Here is an 18,553-nt window from a genome sequence, read left to right as displayed (position 1 = left end):
TATTTTTCCCACCCCAGGCCTTGTACGGCCTTAACAATGGTTTTATCATCTGGAACTCATTACTGGCTGACTAAAATAGATGGGATTTTCTGCCAAGTGACCTAACAAATGCAGATGTAGCTTGTGAATCCGTTTATAGTGGTGTTTCAACATTGCAAGTCAATTTCACCCTTAACTAAATCTAGGCAGCCTGCCCTGTAAAAGTCAGCATTTTAATTAGAATGGCGCATTGTGTGGAGCTGAGCGGCAGAGAGCCTCTCCACTGCTCCTATCAGGGTATTTACCGCGATAAAGTCAATCAAATGAACAATGCGGCAAATTGCTATTAGTGTCCTCAGACTGCAGTCACTCAATTTAAGCATCCTGCTTTCAGTGTGAGCTGGAAATAAGATATATGGGCAGAAATTGATTTACACCTAGGTCTTTCATAACGTATGAGGGAAATGGGGCTGGAGGGATGTATTGATCCGTCACAGAAGAAAAAAAAAAAACAAAAAACATTACATCCTAAATATATACAAAAAAGTGTCTTTTTATAACCAGCTATAGTTGAGCTTTACGTTTAATACCATAGATATGTATACAAAATAAACAATAAACAACGTATCCACTGTGAACAAGCTTGCAGGAGAAAAGAGCAGAAGAAGGACCTCATGTCTACAGCCCCTACATTGTCCAATTACAGGATAGGGTGGGTCCTAGAACAAACTGCAGATAACCAGGAAGTGCACAGACTAGTTATGCCAACTGGTGGGAAAGCCCAGGTTACTAGACTGGTTGACCAAAACAGCAAATTTCTTGGCAATAGCAAAATCCATATGCCCTGCAGTGCAATATTTACCCATATTTTAGTTTTAAAAGTATGGGTTTTGTTTTTTTTTGTAGATTCATACTTACCTAGGTGGATGCAGCATCAGACTGATGTTGCATTTGTCCCTCGCCGCCTCTTCACTGAGAACCGAGCCACCGAAAACCACCAATGGCTCAGTTTTCTCTCACCTCTCCGAGCGTAGAGCTGCTGCCTGTCAATCAGCAGCTCTCCTGCTCTGCTTCTTCACGTTCATAGGAGCGATGAGCTGTGGCGGGGCGGGGAGCGGCCGTATCAGCGGCTCGCTGAGAGGCTGAGGCTGCCATCAGTCCAGGCAGCTTGGGAAAATATAAAGAGGGAGACAAAGCTCGCTCAGAAGAGTAGTGGGATTTTAAAGGGAGATGATATGTCTGTTTTAAGGTGAGCAATATCACAATGGTTGATATAAAAATATACATTTTATTGAACAAACAAGATTAAAATTACAGTAAAACATCAAATTACATGATACGACCGTAGAGAAACTTTCTCTATATTTTTATATCAACCGTTGTAATATTGCTCACCTTTAAACAGACACATTATCTCCCTTTAAAATCCCACTACACTTCTGAGCGAGCTTTGTCTCCCTCTTTATATTTTCCTATTTACCTCAGGGATTGGGAGTCATGTTTCTGTTCCTGGAAACTGTCCAATTATTCATATATTTACTACAGTCCAGGCAGCTTGTGGATCCAGACTTCCTAAGTCAGGATGACACGCTGCCTGGACTGATTCCAGTGACGTCAGCGTAAAGCGGATTCCAGCCCGCTCTCCATTGAAAAAGGGTCACAGGAGTGCAAAACGAATCACACTCCTGTGACCCATAGGAGAAAACCAGCATAAAAACCTCAGGCTGGACTTCTCCTTTAAAGGGTTTGTTACCCCAGCATTTCATATTCCTAATATCTGCCTGCTGTAACATGTACTTGTATGAAAAAGTCTCCTGTTCTCGTTTTATTACTTCCTTTGTGTGAAATCCCTGGTGTTCCTGCCAGACCCTTTGCTTTCCTATTAAAAACTGACCACACTAAGCAGGACAACACAGTCGTCAGTTCTCTAGCTGTGCTGGGAACTCAGTTTACTCTCTTCCAATGATCAGACTTGTTCTGACATGCCGCCCCTGCACAGCCATTTACTGGAAAGTTCAGTGCACTGCAGCTTCTCCACCCCCAGCTCTTATGCAGCATAGAACAGAGGGAACAGAGGAATGAGATAACTTATAAAAAAGTGTAAAACTAAAGTTTTTTTTTTTTTTTTTTTTTTTTAATAGTTACAAGTTTTTTTTTTAATAATACAAAGATGTTTTCCCTTTCATTTCTATTTAAACTGAATGGATTGTTTTACAAGGTGATCTTTTACAATCACTTTACGGTCCCTTTTAGACCTTTTCAGTCTGTTGCAGCACATTACCGCATGAGAAGAAGCACGTGTTGCTCTAAGGCAGTCGAGGAATGGAAACTGACCAAAAACCAGATCTGCATTTTTAAGAGCAGTATGGCCGGGTTCATACTGGTACGACATACGCTCCAACTTTGGGAGCACATGTCGCATGACGTGTGTAAATCATTGAGTCCTTATGAGAGCCGTCTTAACTGGTCCGACACAAGTCGGTCCGACTTTGAGGCTGGGTTCACACGGATATGATACGACTGTTGTACGACTATCATCCTACTTTGCCCTGCTACATCTGTCCTACATCGGTCTTACTTCCATCCGACTTGAATGAACAAGACTTTGAGATAATGAACAAGATAAGATTTTGCTCCAACATTGAGATAGTGTGACTTGTCCTTTGATCAATCAAAACAATCCCAGAGTGACAAATTCTTTTTACTGCTGCTGTAATCACCATGTCGGATGGTTAGGACAAAGATCCGACTTCAATGGGCTGAAGTAGGACCAAAGTCGGACCAAAGTAGTGCAGGGAGCATTTTCAAAGTCGGACCAGTTAAGACAGCTCTTATAGGGGAATCATTGATTTGCACGTCATGCGACATTAGCTCCCAATGTCGGAGCGTTTGTCGTACAAGTGTGAACCCAGCCTGAAAAAGGTTCCTGCACTACTTTGGTCCTACTTCAGCCCACTGAATATCATTGAAGTCGGATCCTTGTTCTAACCATCCTACATGGTGATTACAGCAGCAGTAAAAAGAATTTGTCACTCTGGGATTGTTTTGATTGGTCAAAGGACAAGTCGTATTATCTCAAAGTCGGAGCAAACTCTTATCCTGTTCATTAAAGTCAGATAGAAGTAGAACCAATGTAGGACCGATGTTGCAGGGCAAAGTAGGATGACCGTCGTACAACGTCGTGTCATACCAGTGTGAACCCAGCCTATACCACCACTAGTATACTTATGCTTTGGCATGTAACTAGTCCTCCTCCTTGCACAGTCCTCCTCAACATGTTAGTGGCTACTGGTGAGACGCTGGCAGCCCTGGAAAGTGGATTTTAGTTGCAAAATACATATGATCAAGCAACTTATGCTTTTGTGACAGTGCACATTTTATTATAAAAACTTTGGCTACAGATATAAGTTTTATTTAATGACCAATTCCCCTTTGAAAATTAAAGTGGCAAGAGAACAGCTGATATTTTCGGCACAAAGACTGTGTACTGATAGAGAGGAATTTTGCGTTGCCTGTAAATTCCATATTTTGGCGTACAGTAAAGGACACAAGCTACAGAGTATTCATAGACCTTGGGTTATAGGCTTGTACCTCCAGGTGAGCGGACACTAAAGCTTTTAAAGACATGCCCCCGGGCGTAACCCTACCCCACTCGGAGACCTTGGGACATACCCAAGCAATCAGTGGGAAGGGTGTGCAAAACCAGATAAAGTGTTCCAACAGGCCCAACAAAAAGGGTTAACAGATCCAACCTTAGTGTGCTGCTACAAGAACCTTGTAGCCAAAAGCAGCATCCACAGGAGATTGGATGTTCACCTGGTAAAATTCTGTAAATTGTATGAACAGAGGACTAGGTAGTGGGCTTACAAAGCTGAGCTATAGAGGCTTTGTGCCAGAATGCCCAGGAAATACCCACTGACCTGATGGAGTGGGTGCATAAAAGCGCAGGAGTTTTGTCCTTTAGAAAAGTGGTCTTCAAACTGCGGCCCGGGGGCCAGATGTGGCCCTTTGCTTGCTTTTATCCGGCTCCTGGGGCACTATTTTATTCACTCACACCAGTGAAGGGCACAATTTATCCCAATGAATCAACAAAATAGTCGCTTCCAGCAAGAAGAAACGGGAGCAGTACTGGAGGCAATTTACAGCACACACTAAGTTTAGTAGCATAATTATGAATTTGGTGTTCTTTTGTTATCAGTTATGGGTAAAGTTCTGCTTTAAGCATAGAAACTTCTCTATAAGAGATGGCCATCCCCTACAGGACAAAAAAAACAGGGTCTCTCAAAATGGGGTAGAGTTACAGGAGTATGCCTCAGGGGGCATGCTCAAAAGCTTTGCCAGTGTCCAATTACCTGAAGGTAGCAGCTTATAAGCCAGGGTCTGCAAATATCCAGACCCTGTACGATTAAAATTTTTAGAATTTCTTAATGCAATGCATACTTGGATTACAAATAAACAGTTACATTTATATTGGGCTTTAAAGTCCTGCATAATTGAATCGTCTATACAGTAGACTAGGAAAGATGGAGAGTAATGGGGGTTAAAAGCACTGTCAAATTTTTTAGCGTTGTCTGCTTCTGCTAAGGAGATCTACTCTTTCTTTGGTCTTTGTGACCACTGTCACCAGAATGGAAAGTAAGGGAAAACATATGGAACCACACCAGAACATGAACTGAAGCAAAATCTGCTCATGTGGATACATGTTCCAAAGAAAAAAAAAAGGATTCTCACTTACTACTGGGTCAGAAGAAAAGGAAGATTGCCTCAATGGGACACAGAAGGGAAATAGACCTGCCAGGGGTTTTAACTCTTAACTCTGTCCAAAACTATAGGAAATAAAATTTGGCGTTATTTGTTCACACTAGCCCATTTTACCATGCTCGCAGTGGTCAGTGAGATCCAGCAGTGGGTGGTGCACAGCGTGCTTCAGCGTACTGCAGAGTTTACATTTTACCCTAATTTTTTTCAAGGATCAAAGTGACATTTAAAGTGATTGTAAACCCTCAAATGTTTTTCTCTTAAAATGACACTTAAGTCAGAAAATTAAGTCCTGCTAGATCACTTCAAGCTGGCCCCTTTTGCAGGTATAGCTATATAAAAATAAGTGATAACACTGTTTAAAATCCAGTAATACACTGTCTCACCCTGCACGTGCTCAGTTGCTCTCTATTTTTAGGTACTGTGCTGAAAATCAGAGCCATTAGAGAGCTCGATCTGCTGACCGCCTAAAGATTTACTGCTGCTTAGGGGCTTCAGCAAAATGGCAGCCTCCTGCAAGAACAGGAACAATGCTGTAGGCAATCTCAGGAAAAAAAACACTTATTTTAGTAGCATAATTATTAATATAGAATCTATGTTCCTTGCTAAAGAAATTACTTTTTTTATCAAGTTATGGCTAAAGTTTCACTTTAAAATAATAAACATGCCTGCTCTGTGCAATAGTTTTGCATACGGCAGCCCCAACCATTCCCTTCTCGGGTCCCCCCCGCTGGCGATTCTAGCTTCCCCCAACTGCTAAGTGCCCACTATAGCAAGCTGCTTGCTATGGGGCACTTGTGCAGGTACTCTGAACAGACTCTGTGTCCCCACAGACACACAGAGCATGGTTTGTCCATGCTCCCTGCTCACTCCTCAGTGACTAATTGACAGCTGTGAGAGACAATCAATGGTTCCCACTGCAGTGTCTGAGCCTATGAGGGAGTTCAGAGAGCCTCTGCTCTCGTGCACAATGCTGGATGATCGAAATGGGCTCAAGTATGTATAAGGGGGGGCTGGAGGGAGCTGAACTCTTTTTTTTTATAACCACTTAAAATGTATGTATCCACACAGCAGCAGTGTCATCCACTGCAGGAAAATGTGACGTCTATTTTTCTGCACTGCAGTGCAGATCACACCAGCATTGCAATGTGAATGGGGAACATAGAACACATTTTTCTACTTATATATACAATGCATAAAATGCGCTGTCCATAATGTAAACAAGCCCTTAATTCTATGACAGTTGAAAAGGACAGAGCCCAAGTTTCTAAAACTTTGGGAACTAAAGTTTAATCTCAGTTCATTCTTAAACATTCTTTAAAATTCAAAGCCTACCAGAGAAGCAGAACACTTACTGTTAAAGTGGAATAAAACCCATTGATTTAAACGGTTTCAAAAAAGTGTTAAATTCCCTGCGTGTGTTAGAATCGTGAACGGTCACATTTGCTTGTGCTTCCAAAGTAGAAGACCATCAAATGGCTGGTGTCATAACTGATCACATGTGCAGCACCATGGAAGATGCAGATCAAACAGAGGCTAAGATGGCAGCTTCCTTGGTTGAGAAGGATTGGAGGGTTCAGTTCTGCATTAAGTCTGAGAAATAACCAGTCAGGGGTGACTGCGCACGCCAGCATCAACCTATAACTGAAAACTACATTTCTGGTAACCATAACACTGCGTATAGATAACATACAGTATAAGACGCAATGCCACTATTTAAATGAGAACGGTAGGCCACATAAAGAGGCAAGAAAAAAATAAAAATAAAAAACACATCCAACATACAGACAAAGTGAAAAACAGCCACACCAACCTGTGCACATGACTCCTCAGGAGTTTTTGCACTGACTGAGTAAAGTGCCGGTAGGTCCAGTCGATGAACAGAGAATTTTTCAAGCAAGTGCAAGACAGCTGGAGCAAGGTGCGAGGTTTGGCCTGAGCCAGGCTCCCCTGAGAGGAGCAGCCTGGGCCGGTAGGATGTCGGCTGGTGACAAGCGGATCTGTTTATTGAAAAGATTTACAGCATTAAAAAGGTCATGCAAGAACAAAAAGAAAAAACAGAAAGTCATAAACATTGTTTTTTGTTTTTTTAAGTCCCTCAATGGGCTACAAGAAAATTTTAGTAGAGGAACAAAGACAGAGTGCTCCTGCTGAACTCCATGAGTAACATTACAATGAATCTGTGTCACTAAACTCACATCATAAAAAACTATCAATAAATGGCGTATTACATGCTGTTCATATACTCAGTCCCTGAGATTCGTTTTCTGCATTCTGCAAAAATCCTGGTTGATCCTGCTGCTCTTTATCACCACCTTCTGTTCATGTTCCCAATTCAGCTAGGGATTTTGCAGAGCAGTGTTGGCAGCTCTGCACATGCTCAGTTTTCAGTGAGTTTCTATGCTGAGCATCTCCTCCCTATCACATGTGAGTAGACCATGCGACTATAAAGTCACACAAGTGGGCGTATACAGTGATAAATGACAGTACACTCCCTTCTCCTCCTCCCCTTCCATGCCCACTAACCAGTTAAACACAATGGGGGCGGGACATTACATGTAGATTGAGGCTTCACCTCTTATTCTAAGACACAGGCTGGAGGGGTTTGACAGCCTGCGACTGGCAGAAATCCGCCCACACCATGTAACTGACAAAAAATAAAGATTTGATTTATTCAGCTATATATTTGTATGACTATTTAAAAAAAAGTTTGTCGAAATCTATTTTTTGCTCTGTATTACACTTACAAATGCTGCTTCTCCCCCCCCCCCCAATTAGGAAAAGGGTACTTAGATTTTTTATATTAAAATAATTACAGTGCCTTCATCCACATACATAAAGAGAATGGACAATGTAAAATAAACAGTGTGTGCGTAGCATCACTTTAAAGCTATGCTCTATTTTTATTGCTTTTTAATTCTATTATTGGGCTTACAGTTACAACAGGAATTTGAAAGACACTATGCGGGAGATTTACTAAATCTGGTGCAGTTGTACACGGTAACCAATCAGCTCCTAACTTCAGCTTGTTCAATTAAGCTGGGACAATAAACCTAAACGTTGATTGGTTTCTATGCAGAGCTGCACCAGATTTTGCACTCTCCAGTTTTAGCATTGTAGTAATAAGAAGGGTATGCAAGTTATTTAAAAAATAAGTTGGGAACCATGGTCTTAAGACACTAGCAAAAAACAGTGGCACGGTGGTAGTAGGTGGGGGCTCTACTCTGGGCTAACCTACATTTTGTCTTGTTTTCCAGTGTCCAATTCTCCTGCAGGTGTCGGGATAACATGAAGGTTTTAAGGCTTACTGTATCCCTCAATGGGTAAGAAATATCATTTTTTTACTTGGGTTTTGATTGACTTTTGACATTATTGGAGAACCTTCCTTGTTGCTGAACCGGATTGTAAGAACTACTGTGAATTGCAAGCACCTTAGCCCTTGGCCCCAAACATCTGCCAACAGGAAAGAGCTAAATACTGGCAAAAAAAAAAAAACAATTTTCTAACTTTAATTACAATGTTTAACAATATTCTGAAGATCTCCAGACATGTATTATAGAACAGGACTGAATAATTCGCAAAAGGCTATTTCATTTTTTAAGAACTTCCCTCCAATTTGCATAATATGAAGAGAAACTTAAAGCCATTAAATGAAAATATATCATTAATTCAAAGACTATTAGAGTAGGAATGGAAATAGTCTTCACCTGATAAAAAAACATTAAAGGGGAGTTATAGTTTATACAGAAGTGACAGAACTACCACACTATAATGTATGTTATCCAAGGATAATTGTACCGAGAGAAATATGGGGACTGACAATGCAGACCTCCTTGTGAAAACGCTAATCGTCTAGTGCTAGCATAAATACTTTGAGTACCTTACATGCATTTAGTGAAATCAAACCCTTTTCACTATTCAGTTCCTGAAGGGGTAAGTACACGTATTAGGGTTGCGTCGATACAGAGTATTTTCACGTGCACTCGTTGAAAAGCTCTAATACCCGAAATCAATACTCTATACAGGTAGTGATGTGGTTGGGACTCGAAACCAAAGACCCTAGTACTGATGATCATATCATAGCCTGATAAAGGAGCACGCATGCTCCAAACGCGAAGCACCGCCTGCCTCACCCCGCTCCCGGAAGTGAAGACGCAGGTCAGCACGGCACTCCACGGAGGATCCATGACCGACATCCTGGCCGCCCGGAGGCTCTGAGGACCCTCGGCACCACCGGAACAGCTACCAGGAACCAGGTCACAGGAACCCCCCCCACTGGCCCGTGACACCCACATCCCCCGAGAGCACGCGGATGAAACTACTTTACATGCTGGTTTTTAGCAACTCAAATGCGAAGAGTTGAATATCGATGAAGAAACTGTTGCTGAATCTCCCCTGCAGAAGCCGAGTGTCCTGATTGCCATCATAGCAAGGAATGCTGCACATACATTGCCCTATTTCCTGGACTGTATAGATAAACTGGATTATCCCAAGAACAGAATTGCTATCTGGAGGATTTGGCAGAACGGAGGTGGAGAGTAGTGGAGGTACCCAGGCCTGGATTACTAGAAGAGGACCCCTATATCGGATCACCGGAGCGACCCCACGGAGCAGTTGAGCCTAAGAGAGACATCTACAAAAGACAGCCATCCAAAGACACCCACTCCTCTGCATAGTACCCCCGTGGGGGTGACGGATTCTGGTGAGTGGGGGAGCACTTGGAGTCACCAGCTTCTACATGCACGGAAATCACCATTCATTATCTTTTGGGCATTTTTAACTGCATGCTGATCGATCCTGGGTTTCTATAGAATTCCTGTCTCTCCAAATAAGACATTCAACTTTGCCTGGTTTCACCATAGAGACTTTTTATATATGCTGCTTGTATATATGCTGTTTATAAGTTAATTGATGTTTGGATTCTAATTCTAAATCATATATGAGCCTTGAGGGGGTCTAATACACTAGAACACAGAGTCCTAGCAATTTATTTTTCCATTAAACACAGTGCACTTTAGTTACTACACAAGTTGCTGATATATGTTACTCTTTTACGGATGTTGATAGCCCCTAAATAGTGTGCGTTTTCACGGATACTAGTAACCCCAACTAGGGGGCGATACACTATTATACAATTTTACGTTGGTTTGTTGTAAATGTATAGATTCATAATATAGGATGGGCAAGTGTATATCCAACTCACATGTTGGAACACATGAAAGTTATCACACACATAAACAACATATAGGAATTGCACGTTTATTTTTAAAGGGTCACATATAAAAATATTTTTTCACAAAAAATGTTTTTCTTCACCCAAAAAAATGTATTTTGCATTTTAGTATTTACTTCTGCACACGCGTAAGGGTTTATTTACCCAGGGGTCATATGATTACGTTCATTTCCCCTTACACGCGCTTTTTTGTCACTTGTTTGTATAGTGAACCACCTTTATTATTATTTTGATTTATAAGAAACATACATTGCTAATAGGGCAGCGCCAATTTCCCAAACTTTTCTTCCATATAAATCCAATTAACTCCCATTGGGAATTAAGGGGAGGCTGCAGCCCTTCTGTTTACTCTCCTAAGCGCGGACCTTTAATACAATATCTTTACAGGACCTGTCAAAGAGTTCGCTCTCCCCTATGGGGGGGATCGAATGATTACGGACCGCCTGTCCGTTTTCATCCGATCCACCAGACGGATGGAAAATAGGACATCCATCCGTCTGGATTTTGCGGAGCGGATCGGATGTCAGCGGACATGTCACCGCTGACATCCGACGCTCCATAGAACTGTATGGAGCGACCGTTCAGATCCGCCTGAAAAAACTGACAGGCGGATTTGAACGGTCCGCACGTGTGAAAGGGGCCTTAATGACATTTTTTTTTCTATTGCAACTAAATTTATTTATTTTTTATGTTAGGTACTTATATAGCGCCGTCAATTAACGCAGCGCTTTACATACATGTACATTCACATCAGTCCCTACCCTCAAGGAGCTTACAACCTAAGGTCCCTAAGACACATTCATACATATACTAGGGCCAATTTAGACAGGCTCCGATTAACCTACCAGCATGTCTTTAGAGTGTGGGAGGAAACCCAAGCAGGCACAGGGAGGACATGCAAACTCCAGGCAGATGGTGTCTTGGTCGGGATTCGAACCAGCGACCCTTTTTGCTGCTAGGTGAAAGTGCTAAATTAGCCCTCCCCGGGCCCATTCATTTGATTGACAATGAAAAAACCAATGCACTACATACAAAATACCAAGAGTACTTTTCACTGGGATTGGCTGCAGGTTGTACAATATGCTCCTTTTGGTCAAGTGTGTCTTAAAGCAGAAGTATACCACTGGCCTTTTTTTCCCCTGCAGGGTAAAGTTATAATGTGCTAGTATGCATCAGATACTAGCACAGTATGTGAAACTTACCTTAAAACAAAGCTGTTCAAGCGCCGCAATGTCAGCACTGCAACCGATTCCATCTTCATCCGTCTTGCTTCCAGCTCTGTAACTGTCCGGAGCTACGATGACGTCACGCATGCGCGCAGGAGCCGCTGTTCACGGCACAGGGCTCGGAAAGAACAGCATGTGTGGCCGTTCCTTCAGAGCGCATGTGCCAGGCTGCAAGTAATGTAAATATCGCCTAAACAGTGCATGTTTAGGAGATATTTACACTCCTTATAGGTAAGCCTTATTATATATGCAGCCACAGCTCCCGGGAGATGTTTGTTCTCATGGTGCCCTCAGCCTTCTATATCACTTCTTGTATACTAAAATTACATGTAGGTAAGAGTGTTTGGGAATTACCCTATCCCTCCTCTTCGTGATCCCCCCCCTCTTATGCCAACCACCACTTCACCTTGCATTTTTTGTTTTATTATACAATTATCCATTTCATATTTGCTCATGACGAGTGGACATCTCCACGAAAAGCATAGAGCCTCAGCCTTATGCTACATCATTGCAATCATGTGATTTTGGGATTCAACATTATGATACTTACTATCAAATGTATTATCATTTTTAAGACCAATTGTGTTCATTATGAATTGGAACAAATAAATATTCATGGATTTTATTATTATATTGTGAATTATGTTACTGTATACGCCAATCGTTAGAGTTATCATTGCCTACAGTGCTACAATTTTACCCAGTTATGTATATATGTATTTTGGAATCAATATACATGTGGTTGAATACTTATCTTCATAGCTGTGCTTCATATAAAGTCCCAACCACCCCCCTCTTAATATATACATTAGGGATGGAGGCAGATGAACCTACCCATTCATTGCCTCATATAAAAGTCACAAATTTCCTCTCCCCCTCTTTTTGCAAGCCTTATTATAGGCTTAACTATAGGTAAAAGTCAGGAAAGGACGTTTACTTGCTCTTTAAAGACTCCTTTAGCCTGTCACAAAGCAGTGACAGATTATTAGTCAAATTCATGCCAGGCATTGGTATAAAAAAACAAAACTAAATAAAAAAAAAAATAAAAAAACACCGCACTTTTTCTTTTTTTTTAACAAGTTTTTATTGAAGTTTTCGAGCAAAAATTACCAGATACAGAAAAAAAAAATATAACAGGTCATTACTTCAGGTAACAATGCGGACGCAGCCGCTTAGGTATTGAAATTAAGCATTTAGGTTACATATGTGTGTTAGCTGTGAGTAACTGGGTATGTAGCAATGGTGTTTACATTTAATATGCGAGATCCAGTGTGTATTCCCAATTGGTAAAAAATTAGCAGTCTTACATGTGTGGTAATTTAAGTGCTATATATGGTACCTGTTGGGGGAGGTAGATGTTGAGGGAGGTATATTTTCAGTCATTTTCATAGTAAATGAGCATATGATGTCAAGCGGTATGATTATGGTTATGAGTGTGGAGTTTTGTAGGAAAGGCATATGTCTTTCATAAGTGGTACAGGTTAATATGGTAGGTTATTGAGAGACTGTTTTGTTTAAAAGTCTGGTGTTCTGTGTCTTGGTGTCCTGCGTGTTTTGTGCGGGGTGGGGGAGAGAACGTGGAGGTGGGGAGGGGAAGTGGAGAGAGTGTAGGGGGATGTTATGGGATGGAACAGGGGGGAGACAGGGAGGAGTCTGTTTCCTGCCACAGCCCACTAGAGTCATTCATGTTGTGTATCTTTTGTATTCATCTGTAGTAGTGAAGTGTATCCAAGTTGACCATGTTTTAGTGAACTTAGCTTGTGTGTCATTGGATTGATGAATAAGGTCTTCCATGACCATTGTTTGGTGTATGCGTTTGAACCATTCCTGTACGGTGGGAGGTTCGGAGGAACGCCATTTGGGGGGTATGCACATTCTCGCTGCGTTCACTAAATGCATGGCTAGGGAGCGGTGGTATGCTGGTATGAGGGTAGAAGAGTGATGTAGTAGAAACATTGCGGGTTCAAAATCTAAGGTGTATGTAGTGATTTTTGCGATTAGATTGTGGACTTCCTTCCAGAAGGATTCGATTTTGGGGCAAGCCCACCAGATATGTCTTAGTGATCCCGTGTCCCTGTTACATCTCCAGCATAGTTGGGGTATTGATGAGTTAAAGTGATGTAATAAAAGCGGGGTCCTGTACCATCTGGAGAATATTTTGTATGCATTTTCTTGGACTTGTACGTTCATCGAACCCTTGTGGATTAGGGTGCATATGGTGTCCCAATCTTGGTCATTTATATGTATGGAAAGGTCTTTTTCCCATTGTTTGTTGGTCCAGTGTGATGTCGGAGTGTGTTCGTCGAATAATAAGTTATATGTTTGTGAGATCATGTGTGATATTGTGCTGGTACTCAAACATAGCTTTTCAAATGGGGTCGTGGTTCTGGACCATTCTGTGGTGGTTGTTGTTTTGGTAAAGAAATTTCGGAGTTGGACGAATGTCCAGAAGGGAAAGGTATCTATGTTCAATTTAAAGGCCAAGGCGGATTGTGATAAGAGGCGTTTATGTTCAAAGAAGTGTTCGGCTCTTATTGTCTTGTGGGGCCATATGTCTTGTAAGAAGGAAGCGTGCATGCCCAGGGTGAAGTCTGGATTCAATCTTAGAGGTGTCATTGGGCCATTGATTGTTGAAATTTTGTGTTTTCTACATGCTGTGCGGAATGAGGTTAGTGTGGGGTTGATAATTGGGTGTCGGGTATATTCCAAGGGTATAGAGGGTGAGTTTATCCATGGAAGGTTTTGAATGGGAATATGTGAGAATGATTGTTCCAAGTGTACCCAGTCTTTGTTTTCGGAGTGTACATTCCAGTCAATAATCCTAGCCAAGTGGCATGCTTGTTGGTACTTATGTATGTCCGGGAGACCTATGCCTCCTATGCCTTTGGGTGTAGTCAGTCTTTCGAAGCTCAGTCTCGGGTGGGTTTTACCCCATAGAAAGGTCGTGCAAGCTTTGCGGTATGTGGAAAAGAATGTAGGTGGTAGTTTGATTGGGATGGTTTGTAGGAGGTATAAAATTCTGGGAAGAATGTTCATTTTTATGATTGCGGCCTTGCCGAACCAGGAGAAGTGACCTGAGGACCATTGTGTTAGATCTGTTTGGATTTTGTGGAGGAGCGTGGAATGGTTAAGGGCATATAAGTCTGTTAAAGAGGTCGGCACCTGGATGGCTAGGTAGGGGATTGCACGTTTGCTCCATGTGAATGGGAAATTAAGTTGGCATTGTTGGTAGATTTCTGGGGGAAGGGATATGTTAAGGGCTTTTGATTTCGAGAAGTTGATTTGAAGGTTAGATAGGGTATGAAAGGTTTGGAAGTCTTTTAGTAGGTTTGGGATTGTGGTGAGGGGTTCTGTAAGGAATAGTAGGATATCATCCGCGAATGCTGCTAATTTGTATGTGCGGTGTTTAATTTGTATACCTTTGATGTCTGTGTTGGCGTTGAGGCGTCTAAGAAGGGGTTCAAGTGAGAGAATGAATATTAATGGGGAGAGGGGGCATCCTTGACGAGTTCCGTTAGACACGGAGAAGGCATCCGACAGATGGCCGTTAAGTTGGACCTTTGCTGTAGGATTAGAGTACAGCGCTAATATATAATTCAGCATTATTTGGGGAAGGCCGATAGTTTTGAGGGTTTCCTTCATGTAGTCCCAAGCCACTCTGTCAAATGCCTTCTCCGCGTCCAGAGATAGCATGAATCCCTTGCTTTTGCTGGACGTGAGCCAATGGTGGATATTGAGGGTCTTTAGGGTATTATCCCTCGCTTCCCTTCCAGGTACAAATCCCACTTGGTCAAGGCCTATAAGCTGGGGTATTAAAGGTAGGAGGCGATTTGCTAATGTTTTTGCGTACCATTTAAGGTCCACGTTTAGCAGTGAGATGGGTCTGAAGTTTGTGACTAGAGAATGGTCTTTGTCTGGTTTGGGAATTACTACGATGTGTGCCGTGAGGAGATCTCGCGGGGGGTTAGTGGGTTGTGCGAATGTGTTGAAAGCTTTTAAAAATGAAGGCGTGAGAAGCTCCGCGTAAGTTTTGTAATAGCCTGCGGTAAGGCCGTCTGGACCTGGGCTTTTGCCTGCTTTCAGCTGTTTAAGGGCGGTGTCTACCTCAGTGTGGGTAAGCGGGGTATTCAGTTCCTGGGCCGTGGATTCTGAAATAGGAGTGGGGCTATATTTTTTTAAAAAGTCTGATATCATTTGGGTGCGAGAGATGTTATCCGAGGATGGTGTGGGATTGGGGAGGTTGTATAGTTCGCTATAGTATTTTACAAATTGTTGGGCAATATCAGGGGTTTTGTTCAGTTTGCGTCCGGAGGGGTCAGTAATTTGGTGGATCGTCTGGTTAGACCTAGCAGTTTGCAGCGCTCTGGCTAGCATTTTGCTTGCTTTATTGCCAAATTCATAGAATTTCTTTTTAGATAGAACGTATTTTCGTTGTAACTGTTTGTCCAGTAGGTTTAATAAATCTTTCCTGGCCTGTATCAGGTCATTTAAAGCGGCCCTTGCTTGAGATTGCTTGTGTATCCCTTCTAATCTGCGTATCTTTTCTATTAAATCTGTGTGTTGTTTTCTTTTTTCTTTGTTTCTTTTGGTCGCCGCCGCTATGAAAGTGCCCCTGATTACACTTTTGTGCGTTTCCCAATTGTTTATAGGGGAAGTGTCTTCTGGGTTGTTTTCCTGGAAAAAATGTTGTAATGTGGTTTCTACTTCCTTTGTGATGGAAGGGTCAGTGAGTAATGAGGGGTCCAGTCTCCATGTGCGTGAGCGCGGTGTAAGTTCGGGGATTTTCAGTGAAAGAGTTATGGGGTGGTGGTCTGATATAGTCATGGGCTCGATGGAGGTGTGGTGGATAAGCGGTAGGTCATTTTGTGACAGTAGTAGATAGTCTAGTCTGGAGTATCGGTTGTGGGGTACGGAGTAGAATGTGTAGTCTTTAGCATCTGGGTTTAGGGTGCGCCACGTATCGTGGAGAAGGAGCTTTTTGAGGATAGTGTTGATTATCCCAAGGGCTTTGTATGGAAGCGCTGTGGTTCCCGAGGATGTGTCTTGGATTGGATTTAAAGGGACGTTGAAGTCTCCTCCTAGTACAAGGGTACCTTCCTTGAATGTCGTGAGGGCATTGGCGACTGATCTAAAGAATGTTACCTGATGTTTGTTTGGGGCGTATATGTTTGCCAGTGTTATCGATCTGTTATGTATCGAGCCTTTTAGGAAAAGATATCTGCCGTCTGTGTCTATCAATGAGTCCGTGATTTTAAAGGGGCAGTTTTTAGCAACAAGAATCGAGACCCCCTTCGTTTTATGTAAGGGGTTGGGGGCGTGTGTCACGTATGGGAATTGGGCATTAGTTAGTTTTGGGATGTTATTAGAACGGAAGTGTGTTTCTTGTAGAAAGATAATGTTGGCTTTAAGTCTGTGCATGGTAAGAAGGAGTTTGGATCGTTTTTCTGGTGTGTTGAGTCCCTTTACATTAAGGGAAACTATTTTGAGCGTGGTTTCATTTATTTTCGTTGTTGTCTGTGTCTTGAGGGTTTTATTCAAATTCATTTTATGGCGAGGTGTGGGCTGTGGCAGGAAGTTTGAGGCGATGAGGGTTGTGTTTTGGGTAAAGCGGGTAGGTAAAGCCTTTAAAGGGGTCGGGAAAGGGGGAGCCGGCACAATGTGGTGTTCAGGTCACCTAAATCGGTGTCCCGAGCCACAGGGGTATATCCGCCGGTACAAATCAGTGGGTTTATACTGGAGTTTACGATTGGGAGTTGGATGCAATTTGTGCGACCACTGTGTGGGGGTTGGTTTGACGATTGAGAGGAATGGTTTATGAGATGAGTCAGAAATGAAAAAAGAGTGCAATAAAAGGAAAAAATAGAATTGAGTGACCGAAACGGTCTCTCTCCTCATCAGCCTTCTATCTTGGAGATGGGGGTATATGATAGTTCGGGATTGTGTCTGATGCGGTAATGATAGAAATGGACGCCGGAGGGCAGTAACACTTGAGTGCTATGTAGATAGGCTGTGTGCGTTGATACGTGGGTTTTTTATTGGTTATCGAGTGTGTGGGCAATGTAAGATGGAGCCTTGTGAGAGGCTGTCGTGATGTTATTAGCTAACTGGCAGGGTACATACAAGTGTATGTGCAAAGGGAATGGCAAGCCTCTATTTGCTATGTTAGTATGTGGCTGAGGCTGCTGGGGGCTGTCAAGTCTGAAACAAATAAACATTTTTAAACCGGTTGCATTTAACGTTCGTGCAATTCTCATAAAGTATAACATTTTTCAACTTAGAAACAGTATAAACAAACCATGGTAGGAGAAAAGAGTTTCCCCCAAGAGCAATATGACTGGTGTGTTGTCCCATTCCCTCATTTCAGTTGTCTATTGTGTATGTTGTTCTAAGAGCAAAGAGTGAGGTCGTTTGTGTAATTCTAGGCCCGTTCTCACCTGTTGTATTATGTTGTCGTGGCATGAAGTATTCGAGAGGGATGTGAGGGACCCCTGTCAGTGTTCTCAGCAGCCCTCGGAGATTGCAGCGGCGTGAGTGACTTTCATGTGTGTGAGGTTCTACGAGTCTTAGCGTGTAACGGTCCGTCACACGTGTTGCGTGGTAGTCTGTGTAAGGGGTATATCGGAGTATACCAGCTGTCAGTGTAGCATAACTAGTGTATCGTGTAAACCTCGGTGTCCGTACGTAAAATGACTACCTCATCTATGTCCCGGTTTATCCAGGAGGAGCAATAGTCTATGGGCAGTGAAGGCGTGTGTGAGGGTCTCTGTATCGCTGCTCCAATGTACTCTAGAGGGTTAATGATAGGGGGGAGGGTTGAAGCTCCGTGGGGTCACTATGTTGCTATCTCTGGTCGTTAGTGTGGAACGTTAGGCGAAAGGTGGCTTAGGTGTGTTATAGAGGGGAAGTTATGGTGAGAAAAGTCCCAGACCAATAATGGGGTGAACGGAGGATAATAGTTATCGCAAGTTGTCCCGACATAAGGAGAGGAGAACCAGTTGGTAAGATCTCCATGTGTGATGCTTTTCCCCTGTTACCTGCGTGTCGACAGATAGATGGTCTGGGCAGGGTATGGAGGTATCTCCTGCGTTGCTGCTGTCTCCGTGGGCTGCATGCTAGTGGAGAAGAGACATTGTTCTGTCTGGATGAGAATGTTAATGGTGTGGGGTTGCGTCGTGGGTCGATGGTATGATGTCCGAAGGGATTAAAGTCCAGGAGGTTGTCGTATTGCGTCGGAGCAGTCCGTGAATGGAGGTGTCCGGGTCTTCTCCTTCGGCGTCGTTCGGTAGTCAGGTGAAAGAATCATTGGCGATCGATGGTCCGCCTTGAAATCCTATGCGTGTGTCCATGGGAGCAGGGT

The 18,553-nt window shown here is 42.7% G+C and overlaps 1 protein-coding gene across 5 annotated transcripts in view; it reads right to left on the bottom strand.

Annotated features, from left to right (window-relative positions):
- ATAD2B (ATPase family AAA domain containing 2B) overlaps window positions 1-18,553 on the bottom strand; it is a 247,273-nt gene that overhangs the window by 108,727 nt on the left and 119,993 nt on the right. For all 5 annotated transcript variants that reach the window (XM_073625324.1, XM_073625326.1, XM_073625327.1 and 2 more), the window contains exon 18: window positions 6,551-6,737. In XM_073625324.1, coding sequence (XP_073481425.1) covers window positions 6,551-6,737 — 187 coding nt within the window. The remainder of the gene's footprint in view (window positions 1-6,550; window positions 6,738-18,553) is intronic.

Source organism: Aquarana catesbeiana, linkage group LG04 (genome assembly GCF_042186555.1).
Source record: "Aquarana catesbeiana isolate 2022-GZ linkage group LG04, ASM4218655v1, whole genome shotgun sequence".
NCBI lineage: Eukaryota > Metazoa > Chordata > Amphibia > Anura > Ranidae > Aquarana > Aquarana catesbeiana.
Note: the sequence above shows the minus strand (reverse complement) of the source record. Positions and strands in the feature narration are given on the sequence as shown.